Source organism: Erpetoichthys calabaricus, chromosome 9, assembly GCF_900747795.2.
Source record: "Erpetoichthys calabaricus chromosome 9, fErpCal1.3, whole genome shotgun sequence".
Classification (NCBI taxonomy): domain Eukaryota; kingdom Metazoa; phylum Chordata; class Cladistia; order Polypteriformes; family Polypteridae; genus Erpetoichthys; species Erpetoichthys calabaricus.
The window spans coordinates 97,833,846-97,855,062 of NC_041402.2; the positions used below are offsets into that span (position 1 = coordinate 97,833,846).

Consider the following 21,217-nt stretch of genomic DNA (forward strand, 5'->3'; position numbering starts at 1 on the left):
ATCCAGCCCTGAATGTAAAGTGGAGCCAAAATGCTGTAAGGTAACAATGAACTAGGAAACAATGACAAATGGAAGTGGTAATATTCTATTATCAAATTGCATGTTCAGTATTAAAAAAATAAACACACACAGAGGACAGTGATCCAAGATTAAACTATTAATCATCAACACAATAAACCTGAAAAACTGGAAGCCTCATGTCATACACCATTGCATATTTCAAAGAAAGTGGAATATTGTTTTTAATTTTTTAAATGCCTTTTTTAAAAATTGTAATTCTGAAAACAGCAATTTTAGTAATTCATTTACAAACTGTCCTGTGAGGTATATACTGTAGACCCTGCATTTTAAAGAAACTATTACCAACCAATGAATAAAGAAAATCACTGTTTTGATCACTTTTACTACTGCTATTATGGATGTGTTATAAGTTTTAATCATCAATGCAGATTCCTACTTACAATGGGTGATTTATTTATAATAAAAAATTACAATGTACATTGTACAAGTACAAAGACATGTAAATGCAAAGCGAACAGTTTTTAATAAATGTGTTAATTGAATATTCTCGTAATTTGGCTCAGATCGCTTACAATAACACTTGAAAATTCTGCTGGAAATTAAAGCTTTTCATAGGAACTTCCAGAAGAGTGTAGATATATTCTGGTCTGAGTAATTTATAACTTTTGTCCAGAGTCTACAACATCAGGGCAGATTACTTATTTATATTTATTTATTTATTGTGTGTGTTTTTTTTTTGTCTATGTTCACTGTCTGCAGGGGTACATGCAAGCAAGCATTTCATTGTACATGGTTCTTGTACTTGTACACATGACAATTAAGAATTGAAATTGAAATTTTTGTTCCAAAATTTTATACCATCGTGAAACAGCCAAAGAATTAGAAAATGTATTGCAAAGTCACAAACTCTTCACTTGATAGCTAGCCAAATCGAATAATCTATTGACCTAGTCTTGATGAAAACAGGTTCCTTAGATTTCTAGTCCAGAAACTGAATAGTAGTAGTAATTGTTTGTAGTAAGGAGGTTTTGCCAGTGCATGACATAGAAGTGAAGAAAGGTAAAGCTGTGAAAAGGGAAATTTATGATTTGATAGAGTTGCAGATGCAAGAAAATTGTTCCTGACTGAAGAAGAAAGAGACTGGGACATAAAAATACACTACAGCTTGGACTGAGAATGTAAAAGTAAAAATAGTCTATCATAAAATCTTATTATGACATGATAAATCACCATAAAATGACGATGATGCAAATTTATACTAGACATTTAGCTGTAACAGGCTCTAAAACCATCTGCCTAATGCAGATACACTCTCAGCTAATTACCTTGATGTGTGCCAACCATGTTGGAATATCCTCTGCAAAAAATGGCACAATTTACTTATTTTTGATATGTGCAGATCTACAACAAAAATACCAGACTGTAAGATAAAACTTGGTTTTAGCTAGATGTCATCCCACAATCTACATATACCGTATATATTTTACTATGACTTACTTTACACTTCATTGCATAATTCCAAAAAAATCTTTATGTAGCTTTTATGTTCTCTGGCTCAATCAGCAAAGCTTACAAGAGAACAGAGAGAGAACAAATACGGTACATTCATTCTGGTTTATCTAATGCACAATTTGCATAAAAAATCAAGATACATAAAATGAATGATGGTAATGCATGTGAAAAAGTGTGTTTTTTTTTTGCGTAGAGTTTTTTTGTTTTTTGTTTTTTCATGTTTAAAGAAGGTTTTTTGAGAGATTTATTATTAACAAATAATGCATTTAACCACAATGGCAGATCTATGGTGAGTGAAAGGACAAATTGGTTCACATTGCTTATTATCAAAGTGGAATCTAAAAAAAAGATTATTTTCACCCAAAGAAATAAGAGAATAAGCAATGAGGAATGAGGCATGGCAGAAGAGGAGAGCAGGCTCAGGTTTAGGTGACTCATGTACTATACAGTGACTGAATAACTAATTGTGTGCATGTACAGAAGCAATCTCCTGTGCTCTCATGTAACATTGTGTGCTATGGTCTTTCACAACAAAGCATAAGCATGACAACAACCAACACAATGCTTTATATTAAAGTATCTGAAAAACAATATAGTGAGAAGTACTAACAAGCAATGGGACAGCCTACTGAAAAATTATACTGTATAAGAAAAATTAATATTATTGACATTCTAACATTTATTTTAGTTTTTCCCTCTCATTTCAGCCCAAAATGCCCTTCCATAGCATATGATTTGAACAGGAAAAGAGTGAAACATCAGAGTGAACCAAACAAAGGCAATAGATACAAGCAGCTCAGCTAGTAAATGGGAAGTGAAACAGAATAAAATAAAATTGAACTGAAACCTATAGTCAAGGCATTGATGGAATTCAGGACGAGTAATGTGACAGTCACTCAAATGATACTCCTATTTTTGCTATTTGTGTTTTGTTTTGTGTGAAATGAGTAATAACAAAACCTGCTAACTGAGAAAATCACTTTGTTTCTTTTTTCTAGTTGACTGGCAGGAATGTTTCACAAAACAGCGTTTTCATATTTGCCACGTGGAAATTTTAAATTAGAAAATTATATTTTTAATGTGTCATGTCCTTACCTTGTTACAGTTTCTAAGGAACAATATTTTAGTATAAAGTCTATATACTATTAATAATCCACCTGCCATGTAATGCGAGCCAAAAGCCGATGCTAACAATGAAAATAAATTCAGGAACCAAAACATGTATATACACATTATCATGAATTTAAATATAAAAGTCAGACTAAGTCCTCTTTCTAGATAGATAGATCTATCTACTGTATTTGTCCCAAGGAGGAAATATGGCTTTTTATAGAAGTTCTTTATTAAAAAAAAAAAACCAAAAAACAGACAGAAAGATAGATAGATAGTGTAACAAGGCACTATATAAGCGCACAGCACAGATTGGACACAGGAGGCACATATAAAAATAAATAAACTTTCATTTTCTTCAGCTGGAGGACATGTCTTCACCGTGACCCCCCAGCCACAACACAGTCCCAAAGCACCAACTGAAAACACACACGGTATAGCACACTCCTCTCTCTCTTCCACCACCACTCCTCCTCCTCCCGACTCTGGCCCCCGAGTGCTGGGTGCTGGCCCCTTTTATTGGGCACCTGGAAGTGCTCCAGGTGCTTGATTGCAGACATCCGGCTGCACTTCCGGGTGTGGTGAAACTAGTGCCCAGAAGGGTCCAGAAGCTCCTGCTGCAGCACCCCCTGGCGGCGCCTGCGGAATCCAACAGGGCTGCACAAAACTCCAACGCCCATGAAGCCCTGGGGGAGTCCGAGGCACCGCTGCAACCCAGGGAGGGGAGGCTGCCATCTAGCGTCCAGGGAGAGATGTTGTGTTTCCCATGCTTGTTCCCCTGGTACATATGCTGCAAGGGCGTCCCGACCAGGCATGGGCCCTGGCCATCCGTCACAATAGATACATAGATAAATATATACACTCATACTATGGTTTAAATACACACCGGAAGGAAAAAAATTATAAAGAAAGAAAACTTCTGACTTATCTTGGAAGTCACAGTCACAGGGACGCATTATGCAGATGTATTACTAGTTGGTATACTGTAAAGGAGTGTTTCTCAACAAACTTCTCCAGAATAATTTGTTGGATGAAAGTCCTCAGTGTGTCAGAGAGGGGATGTGTTGTGTTGTTCATAATGGCATTTAGTTATTATTTTTTATAAATTCTCTCCATTGGTACGACCTCCAGGGGGTCCAGAATTAATTAGCTTGTTAATTTGGTAGGCCTTTCTTGATGTTACCAGTCCAGCACACCATAGTGTATTAAATTGCACTGGCCATCACAGAGTTGCTAAAGATGTGAAAGATGTCCAAATGAAAGAAACACAGTTTGCTAAAGATGAAGAGCCTGCTCTGTCTGTTCTTATATACTACATTTGTGTTCCGAGACCAGTCCATCCTGTCATTGATGTTGACCACCAAATACTTGTAGGAGTGCACAATCTCTACATCCATTCTCTGAACAGTGACCAGACATAAAGTCTCTTTGGTATGTTGAAAGTCAATATCCAGTTACTTGGTTTTTCCAATGTTAAGTGCAGACAATGCTCTTTACACCATGAAACCAAGTTCCCCACCTCACTGCTATACCCTGTCTCATCTCCCCCCTATCGATAAACCCCATAAGTGCAGAAGCAACTGAGAATTTCTGCAAGTGACATGACTTGGTGTTATATTTATAGTCGGAGGTGTACAGAGAGAAGAGAAATGGAGACAGGATATTTCCTTGTGGTGCATTTTCATAATTTAAGCATACCTCACACAGACATTCTATAAATCCGGAAATCAAGAATGAAAGTCAAGGTTATGAAGTAAGAGACTTACTTCTTATGTTGATACTTCCTAATGTTGAAATTATTTTATTTATATTTATTACTTGTAGAACTATAATGAAAACATTACTTAAATCCTTCCCCGATTATAGTTTCATTGGTTTATAGGATCATTATTGCTATGGTGAAAATGTTACACTTATCTGTCTGCTTTAAAAAAATTTTTTACTGTGTTAACTCCCAAGGCTGTTGACATAGAATCAGTTTTAAAGAACTGAGAGAACTGTTTCAACTAGAATAAGATAAGATGAACACTTCTGTAAAGAAAATTGTTTATTACTGATAATACAGCTCTGCGTAACCTGCTTTTTTGAAATAGCTTTTGATCAATGCTTTGTGATGAACTATTCTCTTCTTAAGATATCAATAAAAAGCTTATTGCACATCCTTTTAAACAGAACATGGAATTTAATTTCTGCCACACATGCTACCAAACTTTAAGGCAATACTTTACGTGACTTAAAAGGAACTAATTTAGCAGTACTTTTCACTTCCATTTAGAACTTCTATAATTGACAAATCTAAATGCTGCAGTAGGAGAGTAGAAACTTAAACAAGGCAAAGGGAATTGACACAGTACGTTAAGTCTAGATAAAGTACTGTATAGTAACCCTGCTATACCAGCTTAATGTTATGGAATGTGCTGCCATATGTTTGCTCCAACACATTAGCACGTTCATGTCAAATATCTGGTAAGTAATTATTAAGCCAAATAAGAAACAGTGACAATATAAAATACATCAACTTACATTTTATAATAATGCAGTTGCTTTTTACTCACTTTTTTGCACATTTCTGACAGTACCTGATGCGTCAAATTTCTAACAAAACTTGCATCATTTGAAAAAATAAATAAAAACAAGAGCAACACTCAACACTATCAATAACAAAAACGTCAAAGCTTATGATGATCTTAAGTGCAGCACCTGTACAATAACAGTTTAAGGCAGCTGGATAATGACAGACACCACAAGTAAATTGGGTAATGAGACAGAGCTTTTTCATTTAATACCTATTGGGATATGTTTCCAATTGGTAAAAGAAAATGTCAAGTGGAAGTCCATCTTGGCATTACTCTTTTACTAAGAACTGAAAAATCATAAACACTGAATTACTGTTCCTGCTAAGCTATTTGGGGATAAAGAAAAATGGTAAGACAGCTAGCTGCCTTAAACCTTTTAAAGATAAAACTAGCAAGGAGTGTTGGTTCTTGTAGGACTGGGCTGTGTTGTCTGCTCAGACATGTAAAAATCATTTTCCTCTTTTGACAAAGGGGACATACTGTCTGCTTAGGCTTTACTCTGTCATTGCAAAATAATGACAAACAATGCAGACATACACATTGAATATGAACATGCAGTTTCATTAGATGAGCAAACTTGTTTAGCCAGAAATACAAAGTTCCTTTCTTGCTTACCAGAGCTGCTGTTTAAAAAACTCATGCCATGCTACAAGTAGGTGTTTATGACAAACACTTGAACTGTCTGGGAACTTAAAAACTGTGAAAAAGCAAAATGAATCTAAGAACACTCTAACTTGCCCCATCTTCCCTGGGCTTAAAATCATAGCTGCCTGACTCCTTGATTTTATTGCCCTAGTAGCTGAAACTGTAGCACAGTGTGGTGATAATGCTTCCCATTTTTAAAAGTTTTTGTCTTACCTTATCACTATACGCAGTGCTAATGAGAATTACATTTTGTTTAATAAACATACACAGAAAATGTATCCAAGTTATTCATGATTTCCATTTTTTGGTTACAATGTTGGTCATCCATCCATCATCCAACCCGCTGAATCCGAACACAGAGTCACGGGGGTCTGCTGGAGCCAATCCCAGCCAACACAGGGCGCAAGGCAGGAACCAATCCGGGGCAGGGTGCCAACCCACCACAGGACACACACACACAAGGGACAATTTAGTATCACCAAACCACCTAACCAGCATGTCTTTGGACTGTGGGAAGAAACTGGAGCACCCGGAGGAAACCCACGCAGACACGGGGAGAACATGCAAAATCCACACAGGGAGGAACCAAGAAGCGAACGCGGGTCTCCTAACTGAGAGGCAGCAGTGCTACCACTGCGCCACCCTGTGTTGGTCAGTCTTTTTTTAAAAAGATGGCCACTTTTAAAAAATGAACAAACTTTCCTTTATACATTACTTTTTATAATAACAAGCAAAAGATTTCTGTGGTAAAATTAAATAACATGACTGTAAAATGTGTCATTTAGTGTTAACAGCATTGTCTTTGATAGCATCATGTAATCATCTTTCTTTTCCTTGAATGCTGTCAGCACATAATTCATTAATAGTTCATTGGCTATTTATTCACTCTCTTGAACTAAAATAATAAAAAGTCAAAGCCAAAAATAAAAACCAAGCCTACAAAATGGACTTTGACTGTCACTTCTCATTTACTAAACATCATCTGGTTTCAAGTAGCATTAGTGAAATTTCTTCACTATAAAATGATTTAATCTACTTTCTGTTCTACAGTTCCTCCGAGACACTATTACCCACTATGCTAAACAGAAGTCTTACTTGGCAGACTCTTTGGATTTTTCCGGTAAAACTTAATCATTTGCAAGGTTAAACCTACTGTTGCCAAATGAAACTTCAGCTACCCTCTCTATGGTAAAAGCAGCACCAGAAAAAGGATACATGGATGGAGGAGTATATTTAATCAGCAAAATGTGTGTTAATAGAAAATATGCTCCTATGTTTATAATTTAAATAATACAGCATAAAAACACAAGGTGCAAAACTTTATGTAATTTATCTTGGAATTTTACGTTGACTGCAGAATCATTTTTTTGAAGTTTTAATTCTGATGAGTCTCTAACGTTTTGAGTTATATGTGTTATTTCTCTCATGAATTATTTTAACACATCAGACTTCTAAATGTTAACAGGCAGTTCATGGAGTATCTGAAAAGGATATTTAGTGAGTCCTTTTTCCTTTATTTTATATTTATTTTGCCAAATGGGTGGCTTGCAAATCTGGAGCTAAACCCTGAAAAGCAAAATCCTACACTGGGAGTAGATTCTGACAATTTTGCCCACCTTTACACACTCCTCCAGCAGCAATTCGATTTCTATTCTATGTATAAAATAGATAATTCTGCAATGAATTACTCTTTAAATTAATCACACTAATTTGTCTTGTCCATTTGAAAAGTCATGGCTTCTTACTCAAACAGTATAATTACTACTTTGATCTGTTTTCATTTGAATTACTCTTCACACCAAACCCACCAAAAAAAATCATTGAAGGGAGAAATGACTCAGGATACTTTAAAATTATGTTACTTCTGGTCAAAACTGCTTATGCCCTTTAATGGTAAATATATTTCCTGTTGTGCATATTGTTTGAAAAGTGAATTGGAAGAACTCAATGCCAGATAAAGAACAAAATTACATAACAGTTCTGGCTAGAGTACATTCATTGCCACGAGGATATGCTTTAACTCCTCACAGTCCTGAACAGAAGAATACAGGTAAAATAATAAATCAGTGGACATTCATGTTTGCAGATAACAACAACTAGATTCTTGAGATTGTAAGGCTTTTTTTCTATTTCTATGCTACCTACATTATCTATTTCATAGGTTTTATGGTGAAATATCCAATTTCAACCCTAAATAAGTGGATGGGACTGACAAGCTTTGTTGGACTGAATGGCCAGTTCTCGTCTAGATTGTTCTAATGTTCTAAATACATACAATCATATATGTCATATAATGGATGTTTTGTATTACATTTTAAAACTGGATCTTGAGTTTGGCACAAATCTACTACATTTTTACTTCTCTCTGATATATAATGAAACCAAGAGTACTGGCTACCTTCCAGCTTAGTATCTGCATATGCAGCAACCGCCACAACCGTAATTTATTTTAAAAACAATATCCCCACATACAGACAAACAGGCTTTCCAAAATTTAAAAGATAGATACTGTGTTTTTCTTTAAGCAAGTCCATTATATATGAAAATGACTCAGTTCTCATCTTAAAATCTTCAAGGCACACCATTGTATATTCTTCATCTGACCAGACAGGAGATTTCGAAATTAGAAGTCAATAACCAACACTTCTTCTCTTCCCAAAATTGTTTCCACAAGACACTGCAACTTCCTTCCTTGTTTTTCACTGTAATGTTACTTATTACTGGTAGGTTCCGGATCTTTCTGGTATTTACACATGAAAATGTTAAAATAAGTTTTTTAGAATGTATAAACAATGGCACAGTAATTTGTCACAAATCTTAAAAAACAGAAATACTAAGGAAGAGTCTCCAGTCAGACATTTTGCGAAGTGCTGATCAAGACCAAATACAATAGAAAAGCACTTACTGATGGTAAAACAGCTAATTATCAGAAAAATAAAAATGCTGAGAACGAGCGGCACAGTGGCACAGTGGGTAACGCTGCCGCCTCGCAGTTAGGAGAACCGGGTATCCCTGCGTGGAGTTTGCATGTTCTTCCCATGTTTGTGTGGGTTTCTTCCCACAGTCCAAAGACATGCAGGTTAGGTACATTGGTGATTCTAAATTGTCCCTAGTCTGTGTGTGTGTGTGCGTGTGTGTGTTTGTGTGTGTGCATACCCTGTGGTGGGCTGGCACCCTGCCCAGGGTTTGTTTCCTGCCTTGCTCCCTGTGCTAGCTGAGATAGATTCTGGAGCCCCCTGCAACTTTCTTCAGGACTAAGTGGGTTATAAAAAGACAGGATATTATATTATTGAAGGCAATAGCACAAAATATACACACTCATAAACTCTAATGTTGTTCATTTTTATTATGTCAATTTTAAAAAACACACTTTTCTTAAAGTTTTTATCTTCCTCTACTTCTTAACAGTACATTTACTTAACTAATAAAACTGCTTATTTATTTCCCATGAAAATGAACAGCCTAACAAGATTTTCCTTAAAGCTTCCAAAAATGTTGCTGATACTATTGACACAGCAACTCAGCATGTAGAAAATGAATTAATTAATTATAACAAGGATTATCAAATCTTCTTATTTTTTTAAGCAAGTTATTCCCAATAGGCACTTGTGATTCCTTATGCAGAGATATTTATAGTTCAACATGTACGGTATATAGCACTTTGCTACTAGTTTCCTGCCTGAACAAAGATATAATCTCCACAATATGGCCTTCAGTATGTGATCTGTTGATGACCCAACTGTGACCAAGAATGCATGTTAAGCATGTAAGGTTTCCTCACCTACTATCACTCCAGCTTCAATGCTTTGATTTGCTTACTTGTGAATACGATTTGAAGGTAACTTTAATGTTATTCAGACTGGAATGCACTTATCCAGGCCTGATGAAGGTTCAAATATCAAACTGACAAAAATATATTTTTGAGAAACTGTTTGAAAAATTTTGCCTGGTCTATCTCCAACAAAATTTAAAGCAGAAGCTAGGGCTGTATTTTGTCCACAATATTCTAAGCATGATGATGAATCTCCAAGCATTCCTGCCGATTCTTTTTCTCTGTGTAAAGAAGATCTTAACTTTTCATTACTAAACTGATGTATTTAGTATTGTGTTGGGCTAACTTAACTGTTCAGCCATATACTCAACATTCTGGGCCAAACTATCAGACTATGTCATCATTATGTCATTTGGAGGTACATTTTTGAAAAGATGCATACAGTTAAGGAGAAGCAGTTGGATAACTTCACCCAGACACAATCTAACAACATATTTTTATATTTTAACATTTACTGTGATAGTATTTCTTGAATATTTGAGGAATATCAAGAAATAAGACTTCTGAATATATGAATCACACAACCATGCGCAGGACTTCCAGCAGTGTTTTATAAATACTATGAGTATGTTCTCACAACTACATTGTTAAAAATGCAGGCATTAATCTCTGTTTTCATCTTTTGTCAAAACTACCCCAACAATTTTAACCCACAAAAATTGAGACATCTGAAAACTCAGCTGATAACGATGTGGCTGAAGAAGTTTTTGAAAACAGTGGCTTGCTGTTGTAGTGTGGATTGGTGAAAATGTAGAGCTTTTAAACTACAGACTAATTGCACTCTAATTGGCTTGTGCTTGTTACGCTTTATTAGGTCCAGCTCATTACAAATTATATATTTCTCAGCCACTTTAATCACCTTGTACTCATTTGTTACTCTCAATAACAATTTCACCTTAACCTTAGTCCAAACAAACCATTTTTTTGTATTCACCATTGCTGTTCTCTATGTGTATATGCAAGGTGTAAATGAATGTCTAGCATGGAGGACACTTCAACTCCCTGTTTCCACTGATATGTGCTTGGCCAGTATAGATGAATATCCAAGTCATGTGCATTTTTGATCGTTTTAGTGTGGATGGAGTTACTTTCATAAATAATGTGAAACTGCTAGTATGGACAGTATGTCTGCCCATTTACATCTGCCAAGTTAATCAGTCATGTGCAATACTCTTAGCTCTTTTCTCACAATGGCTTGACTGATCAGCAGTGTTGAAAGTTAAATCAATTTATATCCTATGGTACCCATATAAAACTGTAAAAAGTGGTCCAGATGGCAAGGCTGACACCAAAATATCAAAGTTTCAAAATGGACCTCCCCGAGACAAAATAAGGAAATGGTAAAACTTTAGGTACTACAAAAATGCATCGATTACATTTTCTATTGTGTAACAAGACCTTAATAAACACTTCTAATAATCTTCATCACAATAACAAGGCATCAGTAAATTACCCCTTCAATGTGACCTACTAACAAAACTTTGGAGTGGTGTCAGGTGGCTTAACTAAAACACGTTTTTCTTGATATTACATATTTAGTATAAGACCTGTGAATCCTTCATAATAACAAGAAATTTTACCACCATGTCAATATGCCACACTGCGCAGAGATGAATGAACTATCTGCTGATGTTTTATAAGCATTTTGATAACCAGAAGAAGCCTCTGTTAAGGTCTTGTTACATAAGAATATGTGAATAAATGAGGCATTTTTGCAGTACCTAAACTAAAGTGTTAACAAGAAAACTACACTGAAATGTACAATGGAAACTCTAAATGCCTTTCAAGAATATTCTTCAGGAATATCCGGATAAGTCAGAGAAGGTGACAGTCCAGGAAACTGCTAACAATTGCCCTGGAGGCCACAGATCAGCTACCTCAAAAGATCAACTAACTCAAAACATGCTAAGGTTTCCCAACTCTTTAAGAGAATGAAGCCCTGTAAGACGGGGAAGACGACAATACTATTCCTGCAGGGCAACAAGTATCAGAAGAGATTTGCCACCTGGACCAGGTTTGCTGCTGCTTTTCACTAATGAAAGCAGGCAATCTGGAAGGTGCTTTAACAGATGGCTTTTTGTTTGATGATAGAGACATCAGGGAAAACAAAAAGAAAACTATAAAATGGGGGCACTGAACACCCCTGGCCTTCAAAGTGATTCTGGGACTTGGTTGGGAATAATCCATGGTAGAAGTTTACGGTCTTTCCTTTTCTTTTTCCAAAAGGTATCCAGAGCCAGAATCTAAATATTCTGAGAGAAATATTTTGAGTGAAAGTAAATGTAGTGTTTTCTTATTCTGTTACTTTAATTTTGGTAGTCTGTTTTGCATCTAGGCAGCCCTCTCTTAAGTATCATATGCAGCATCTAAAATATTGGATTTTAAACTGCAAAACTGAATGTCTGCCACTGGCACACATTGTGACTCCAAAGAAGTCACTTAATGTGCCTGCACGTTTATCAATAAGTAAACAATCTTACTGTATTCTGATCGTGGAAAAATGTGTCCATCATGTATAAAGAAAACAGAAAATTTGAAGGCTTCAGTTATTCTGGACTTTCACAAATTCCAAATACGTGTTCTTTTTTAAACCCCTTTTCAGGATTTATGAATCTTTACATATTTTTGTCTTGTACAATCATATCTTTCTGAAGAAACTAAGCATCCCCAGACAAAGAATGAGTATGATGTTATTCTGAAATGCAGTTCTTGTTTGTTTCCAGAGGGTGATCTAAGTGTTAAATTGGAAATTGTTCCAATTGTCAATGATGAGTGACAATTTCCAAATTGTTACCAGCATTATGCTGATTCTGGTGCCTCACTGTGATTCATGATCCAGCAATAGTTTGTTTGGGTCTGCATGGATGTTCTTCCACATCCCAAGGACTTACATGTTGGTTTATTTAGCAATTCTAAATTGGATGTTGAAAGATTTGTGTTTATGACAATATTTTAAATTATATCATTAGAAGTTTGAATAAAGATTTTATAAAGATCATTGCTACCATAAAATCATTCACAAAAATCAGAAGGCAGGTGAACACTTGTAACCTTAAATTGGTTTACAAGGCAATAAAAAAGGACATGGAAATTTGGAATTTTAGCTCAAATTTGTCCTGGTACTTTTAGTTGCATTTTACAATACAAATAGTATCATGAGTTTAACACTTGTTTAAAATAAAACATAAGAAAATAAGGAGTAAGACAAATGAGAAAAGACAGTTTTGAAATGAAGTTTGAAAATAGGCACGTTGTCCAATTATCTCATCCAGACACTTTTTAAAAGTTGTTAAGGTCTCTGCTACAACTGGATAACTTTGGTAGTTTGACCCTGGCCCCCACAACTCTTTGTGCAATTCAGTAGTTCCTGATCTCTATCTTAAATATACTTTCCCCTAATTTCCACTGATGTCCTGTAGTATGTAATTCAACATTTAATCAAAGGAAGTCTGATAGATCAACTACATCAATGCCTTTGAGAATTTTAAAGATCTATATTAGGTCTCCACTCATCCTGTTCTGCTCAAGACTAAAGTGGTTTCAGAGTAGGATATACCCTGTAGCTGTCATCTGCAGAGATCTAGTGCTACCATGTAATTATTGTAGTGGTCACCAAATCTGCTCACACTTTGTCATGTGGCCATTTTAAAAAGTAGCAGATGCAGATTTAAAATACAGTGCAGCTCGGTGTGTAGTGGCATTGTGTGTGGAAAGACGGGTAGAGGCAGTGTGGCTGATAGAGAGATCAGCTAAATAACTAGCATGTACAACTGAATAATCAGCATAGTGGCACCTCGCTGGTTGCACAAGGAGTTGATTAGGAGCAACGCCTGCATCATGGAGGATAAAGGATGGGAGAATCAGTTTTTGACGTCAGTTGAGAAAGAGAGATGTGTACTCGGGTACTACGAATTTCCTTTGTTGCAGTGAAGTATTGAACCTACGACAGGATAGCGGAGGCAGGAGAAATGGCGGATCCATATTAGACCCTGTGGGTACGGAATGGCACAGCCAGTGAAGGAGCAGGAGGGGTGAATGGGTGAAGGGCATCAGGATTGCTGATGCAGAGCAAAAGAGACATGTGAGTTTGCCATTGAAGGAACTGCATTTGGTGTGGCCAGTGGAGGTGCTACACGAGAATGGAGTAAGCGGGTTGAGCAATTTATCTGTAGTAGTGTTCATCAGGAAGATGATAAATAAAATGATTTGGACACACCTTATGGACTGAATGTGAAGGTATGCTTCATTGGTGGGCCAGAGAAACAAACAGGATGTTTAAAGAGATACTGCTGATGCATTTCAACTGATTTTAACTATAATATTTCCTTTTTTAATTCACTGTTTTTAAGAACATCTATGTATTGAATAATTAATAACTGCACTTTGGATAATATTTGATTAAAATAAATATGAACTTGCACTTTTGGGCAAATTGAACCTTGATGTATCTCTCACTCTCTACCAATCCAGCTTGGTTTTGAACTACCAGTGGGTCAAGAGAACAGGTGGGTATCAGGAGTATGTCCCAGATGGTGACCCCAGACACAGTACTCAAGGTAAAGTTTCACTAGCATATTAAATAGGCTGAGCTTAACGTCCCTTGATTTATGCTCAATAGTTCTTACAATATATTCAAATATTTTATTTACTCTTTAAAGTAGTGTACTTCTGCCCATCACCTAGACAATGAGAAGGTGTTCACCCATGTAAACCCCCAAATCATTTTCAGAGTTTGCTTCCTGTTAAGATAGTGTCACCCATCTTGTATTTTTAATTAAATGCTTCTTTTACTTGCATGTACCATTTCATACGTTTCTACATTAAACTACACTTCCAAGTGTTTGCCCAATTCTACAGAATATCCAGGTCTTTTTGAATTGGTTTTGCTGCCTTCTCTGTATTAGTTATATTTACAAAATTAATGCCAGTGGTGAACTTAACAAAATGTATGACTGACATTTACTTTAAGCCCAATTTCAAAAGTAAATTATCCTTAAACTTCAGCGGGTTGGAAAATGGATGTATGGATAGTGTTCCATTATTAGGTCCTATCTAAAATAATTTTATAGCATTTTACCATTGCAATTGCCACACGATGTTTAACCACCACTAAGAAGTAGTTTTAATTAATCCCTGCAACAAGGAGTTAAAATAATGTCCTTGATCCATTTGTGCATCATAAAAGGTGGCTAAAGGAGGTTGACATCAGGAAATGCATTTGACTGTGAAATCGGATGCTCCAGTTCCCCTGAAATTTGGGGATCATCTGGACAACCTTAGTGAATCTGGAAAAAGGCTGTTAAACCAGCAGAGAGAGAGAGAGAGAGAGAGAGAGAAAGGGAAATATTATATTTAAATTTGTCCATGTAATCCCTTCCACATAGCGAAACAATATTCAACAGAGCGCAGGACAAACCAAAATAAGCAAGGACAAACTTATACAGTGCATCCGGAAAGTATTCACAGCGCGTCACTTTTTCCACATTTTGTTATGTTACAGCCTTATTCCAAAATGGATTAAATTCATTTTTTACCTCAGAATTCTACACACAACATCCCATAATGACAACGTGAAAAAAGTTTACTTGAGGTTTTTGCAAATTTATTAAAAATAAAAAAATTGAGAAAGCACATGTACATAAGTATTCACAGCCTTTGCCGTGAAGCTCGAAATTGAGCTCAGGTGCATCCTGTTTCCCCTGATCATCCTTGAGATGTTGAATGTGGTAAATTCAGTTGACTGGACATGATTTGGAAAGGCACACACCTGTCTATATAAGGTCCCACAGTTGACAGTTCATGTCAGAGCACAAACCAAGCATGAAGTCAAAGGAATTGTCTGTAGACCTCCGAGACAGGATTGTCTCAAGGCACATATCTGGGGAAGTTTACAGAAAAATTTCTGCTGCTTTGAAGGTCTCAATGAGCACAGTGGCCTCCATCATCCGTAAGTGGAAGAAGTTCGAAACCACCAGGACTCTTCCTAGAGCTGGCCGGCCATCTAAACTGAGCGATCGGGGGAGAAGGGCCTTAGTCAGGGAGGTGACCAAGAACCTGATGGTCACTCTGTCAGAGCTCCAGAGGTCCTCTGTAGAGAGAGGAGAACCTTCCAGAAGGACAACCATCTCTGCAGCAATCCACCAATCAGGCCTGTATGGCAGAGTGGCCAGATGGAAGCCACTCCTTAGTAAAAGGCACATGGCAGCCTGCCTGGAGTTTGCCAAAAGGCACCTAAAGGATTCTAAGACCATGAGAAAGAAAATTCTCTGGTCTGATGAGACAAAGATTGAACTCTTTGGTGTGAATGCCAGGCATCACGTTTGGAGGAAACCTGGCACCATCCCTACAGTGAAGCATGGTGGTGGCAGCATCATGCTGTGGGGATGTTTTTCAGCGGCAGTAACTGGGAGACTAGTCAGGATAAAGGGAAAGATGACTGCAGCAATGTACAGAGACATCCTGGATGAAAACCTGCTCCAGAGCGCTCTTGACCTCAGACTGGGGCGACGGTTCATCTTTTAGCAGGACAACGACCCTAAGCACACAGTCAAGATATCAAAGGAGTGGCTTCCGGACAACTCTGTGAATGTCCTTGAGTGGCCCAGCCAGAGCCCAGACTTCAATCCGATTGAACATCTCTGGAGAGATCTTAAAATGGCTGTGCATTGATGCTTCCCATCCAACCTGATGGAACTTGAGAGGTGCTGCAAAGAGGAATGGGCGAAACTGGCCAAGGATAGGTGTGCCAAGCTGGTGGCATCATATTCAACAAGACTTGAGGCTGTAATTGCTGCCAAAGGTGCATCGACAAAGTACTGAGCAAAGGCTGTGAATACTTACTGTATGTACATGTGATTTCTCAGTTTTTTTATTTTTAATAAATTTGCAAAAACCTCAAGTAAACTTTTTTCATGTTGTCATTATGGGGTGTTGTGTGCAGAATTCTGAGGAAAAAAATTAATCCATTTTGGAATAAGGCTGTAACATAACAAAAGGTGGAAAAAGTGATGCGCTGTGAATACTTTCTGGATGCACTGTATGTCACGAATCTTGACTGAAACTATTCCATGTTACAGCAAATGACATTAACCATAACAAGACAACACTACAACAGATGTACAAGTCATCTGAAGCATCCATCCATCCATCCATCCATTTTCCAACCCGCTGAAACCGAACACAGGGTCACGGGGGTCTGCTGGAGCCAATCCCAGCCAACACAGGGCACAAGGCAGGAACCAGTCCTGGGCAGGGTGCCAATCCACCACAGGACACACACAAACACACCCACACTAGGGCCAATTTAGAATCGCCAATCCACCTAACCTGCATGTCTTTGGACTGTGGGAGGAAATCGGAGCGCCCGGAGGAAACCCACGCAGACACGGGGAGAACAAGCAAACTCCACGCAGGGAGGACCTGGAAAGCAAACCCAGGTCCCCAGGTCTCCAAACTGCGAGGCAGCAGCGCTACCCACTGAGCCACCGTGCCGCCTCATCTGAAGCATATTCTCAAAAAGCTAAAAAACAAAATCATAAAGAAATATATTTCTATCTGTGCATATATTTAAAATTCCTGGAAGAAAAGGTATTTTTTGCATGCTTTTATCCATGCAGTACTCACTGGAATTAATTTGGTGTAAGGTGAATTGTAAAAGTAAAATTAGTGTACAGTACAGTGAATTAGATTCAGTTTCAGAATCTCCACTTTGAGCGATATATGCAAACACTATGAGAAGACCAGTTTATAAAAGGAGGCTCCTTAAAAATACCAACTCAGACATAACTATTATTAAACTTCTGAAACATTTTCAATGCAACTGTTCTTTTTGAACAGCTTATGCAGGATATGGTGTGTATTTATACTTTATTTTATTCACCTAGGATTTTACTTTAAAATTAAAATAACCAAATGGAAATGTAAAATCCCAGCTCTGACATTATCTTACTAATACTACAGATCCAGTGATAACAACTAGGAATTATAAGTGAGCTCAAAAAGCATGAAATTTACTTGAGGCCATTGAGCAATCCTGAAGACTAACGCTACAGCACAACTTTCAGGCTCATGGAATTGTAGATAACAGCAGCTGCCAATGACAACAGTGGCAGTGCCTCACAGAAGAATGCTCCATTAACTCTGCATTCTGACAGCAAAGGGGGCGTGAGGCGGGGGCACAGAGAGTAGGAGTGGGAGGCCATGTCTAGAATTTGCTGTGGAGAAGTGACTGAAGTTAATTCTTTCACTGTAATAAGATACTACTTCTTTATCTTGTCTTTGCACAATGTCTCGTCTTGTTTGTGTTTTAATTTAAAATTTTAATTCCATTTTTAATTTATTATTTGCACTTCATGTTGTTACACTGTGGACCCTGAGCTTCTGTATACTTGTACATGTATATGGTTGAGATGACAATAAAGTTCACTTTGACTTTGATAATTCTAACAGATGGAAACAAGACAATGACTTGACTCTCAATTAGTATTCTCATTTCTTGATATACTGCAGGTTAGTTCTATAATAAAACTCTTAGAAGACCTAAAATAAACTCCCTGTGACTGGATTCTCTAACTAATCAAGGTCATTCACTAGAGGTTATGCAGTTGCTAGTTGCTGCCAAAGTTTTCCCTTTCCTCTTGACTTCCTTGTAAGTCTTTAATTTTAATTAGTGCTATGCTTGCCAAACAACAGAAGAGTACATGAACTTGGGAATGCAGCCATCTGCTGTTCCAGGAGATGTCCTTTACACTTTCAGGGTTAAGGCATAATGTTCTAGCTTCACAACTCTCCTGTATGACAACAGTTAGCTTAGATTTTTTGCTCCCCATTAGATTTATCCATTTAAAAAACTTCCACCACCAAGAAATCTAATTACGATTGCTGAGGAACCAGCAGGACTCAAGTCAGAAACCTGCCCCAGACGGGGCACCACACCACAGCAAAGAATACTCTGGCGCAGTGAGCAAATTAGCTGTATACCTTTGGGTTCTAACCAGAAAATTGCAGCATGTATAAAAACAAAAATGTAATAAGCAAATAAAAAATGTGGATTTAAAATGAACAGAACACTGTGCCTTGGTTTACTTTCATAAAATTTAGTGATCGAAAAGGTACATGTGAAAATTTGTACACAAAACACGTTATGGGCTGGAAACTGAAGGTTGTTACAGGGTCCGAATTGACCAGAAGCTTTGGCGGCTCACGTACTGGTATTTCAGGTATACACTCCTAAAACTAATGGTGCCAGAGTGGTTCATCAGAGTGATGCCATGGGAGAATCATTTTTGGTTCCCAAAAGACACGTCCACATGAAAGTTCCAGAAAGAACCTTTATTTATTTAGACCTGAAAGAGGCTCCATACAGTGAATAACCATGAATATATGGTGACAGATTTGTGAAATACTAATGGGTTCTGATTTTAGAAGGACTCTTGCTGCATACGTCTGGTAACACAAGTTAAATCCAATTTATCTTAATCTATTAGTGTCCTGCAGCCTACCATACATTAAAGATTTCAGGTTTTTTTCTACATATTAGGAAATTCTTCAAAGCACAAAGAAACAACTTCATATGAAAAGAACCTGTTCCAGAATGAAATGGTACTTGGTCAAGCAATGGTTCTATGAAGAACCACACAACCCAGTAAAGAATCATAAAGTGCCATTATTTTTAATATTGTACATGCTAACAGGGCTAAAAGGGTAGGATAGTTGATCTACAGCTACAAATTATTCCATCACTATTACTTTGCTTTGTTTATAGCAGGCACTTGAAATACTATGCAATTTTGGTATTATAAAGTACAAAATTCATTTTACCACCTTCACATTCCTACCTGGTGGGCGCATCAAAAGCCCTTCTGTGACTCACCTCAGACTGAGACTGTCTGAGTTCCAGCTAAACAAAACACGGCAGATGTAAACTACTGACCTAATATATATAATATATAATATTATACGGAGTCTTAGGGTGGTGTACATTCCAAGATGCCTTTGTATAAATTAATAAGGTGTTTGCCTTTTTCGCATTTTGGGCGAAAAAGAAGAGGTAAGGAATGTACACATCAGCAGTGTACAGAAACATACTGTTGACTCCGGTCTAATGCAGTTGGACACCAGCAAACAGCGTTCAAAACAAATCAGCTCGTGTCAATCTAGAAATCGAATAGGTTTTGTTCAAATCTTTGACTTCCTGAATGCCAAGCATGGTTAAATCTCCTTCTGGGAAACTGCGGCTTCTGTATTAGGACTGTACTCACGTTCTTCGACTAAAAAATTTGCGCTACGTGAGGCTTCATTCCGCAGATCTGTCGCATGTTCAGAGTGCACCAACCTGACCGCTTCGTAACTACACAGGGCAAATGTCGCTTTTAAATCATTCATTCAATAGTTGCCACTCACCCATAAGAAGGTGAACAGAAGAGGGCAGGTCCAGTTCCTCATCTCCCCGGCCCCGCACCGGTTCGGTGGAGCGAGGCAGAGGTACACAGTCCAATTCCGACGGCACTATGAGACGTGGCCCAGCATTTCCACAACAGCGAAGATACACAGATATGCAAGTCCATTAATTCAATCACTGCTCGACTACAACTTTCCAATCGTTTCTGATTCTCCGGTTGTGGACATCGATAATACTTAATAAACCGCACTTCTGGTGCATCAGAAACAGTAGTGTCTCTTTAGATCGTCGGCTTTCAGGTTCCAAGGTGTTACTCTGAAGGGATTTCAGTAGTTATTTTCTTACTGTCCATTTCCTTCAGTGTGGTATCTTTCCACCTCCGATCATTTCGGGGAAGTGAGTACTGTATTGTGCAAGTGGGGAGGGGAGAAGGGAGAGCGTCAGATTGCGCTTGTGCAGGAAGCCTGAGAAGTGTGTGAAAGTGCAGTGTAATCTGACAAAGCGCCGATTCATCCGCCCTACCTTATTACGGCAATGTAAATAGTCATTGACAGTTTTTCAAGAGGAAGAGGCTAATTCGCTTTTCGAAGTGTACCAGCCTCATTTGGCGCTAATACCCTTTAAAACTGTCACGTGCACATGATCAAAGCGCTCCCATTTGCTGCAGACCTGCGTGGCTTTCCCAGGATTAAGTTCTTGGCTTTTTTAAATTGCAGGAGACGCACAAGGCATTGATTTCTGTTCCCTAGTGTGTAGCCACATGAACGGGGTAAAATTTAATAATATTACATTTTCCTATGTACACTGAAACCTCTCCATTTTCTGAATCCGCTCATTTCAGTTCAAATTTGTTTTAATTATTAGCATGCAGTGAAACGGACCTTGTAGTCTGAAGTAATACAATTGTAGTCTATGTAATAAGTAAAACATCCGATTGCCACGAGTGTCCACTACATCTAAGATAGGCTCTGGCTCAGTATGACACGCACAGTGTACAGATTCAGTTAATTGATGTGTGGTGTGCACTTCCACCGGCTAATCCACCTGCACGCTTTGAAATAAATGTGCCAGACTGGTTCTGAATGATGCCATAGGGGAACCATTTTTGGTTCCCAAAAGACC

General features: G+C 37.6%; 1 protein-coding gene across 1 annotated transcript in view; it reads right to left on the bottom strand.

Moving 5' to 3' along the window:
- The window catches only part of tnfrsf1a (tumor necrosis factor receptor superfamily, member 1a), a 34,828-nt gene extending 14,160 nt beyond the window's left edge, over positions 1-20,668 (bottom strand). Inside the window, exon 1 of the mRNA XM_051932218.1 lies at positions 20,098-20,668. Coding sequence (XP_051788178.1) covers positions 20,098-20,139 — 42 coding nt within the window. The 5' untranslated portion in view covers positions 20,140-20,668. The remainder of the gene's footprint in view (positions 1-20,097) is intronic.
- Between the last annotated feature and the right edge of the window lie 549 nt (positions 20,669-21,217).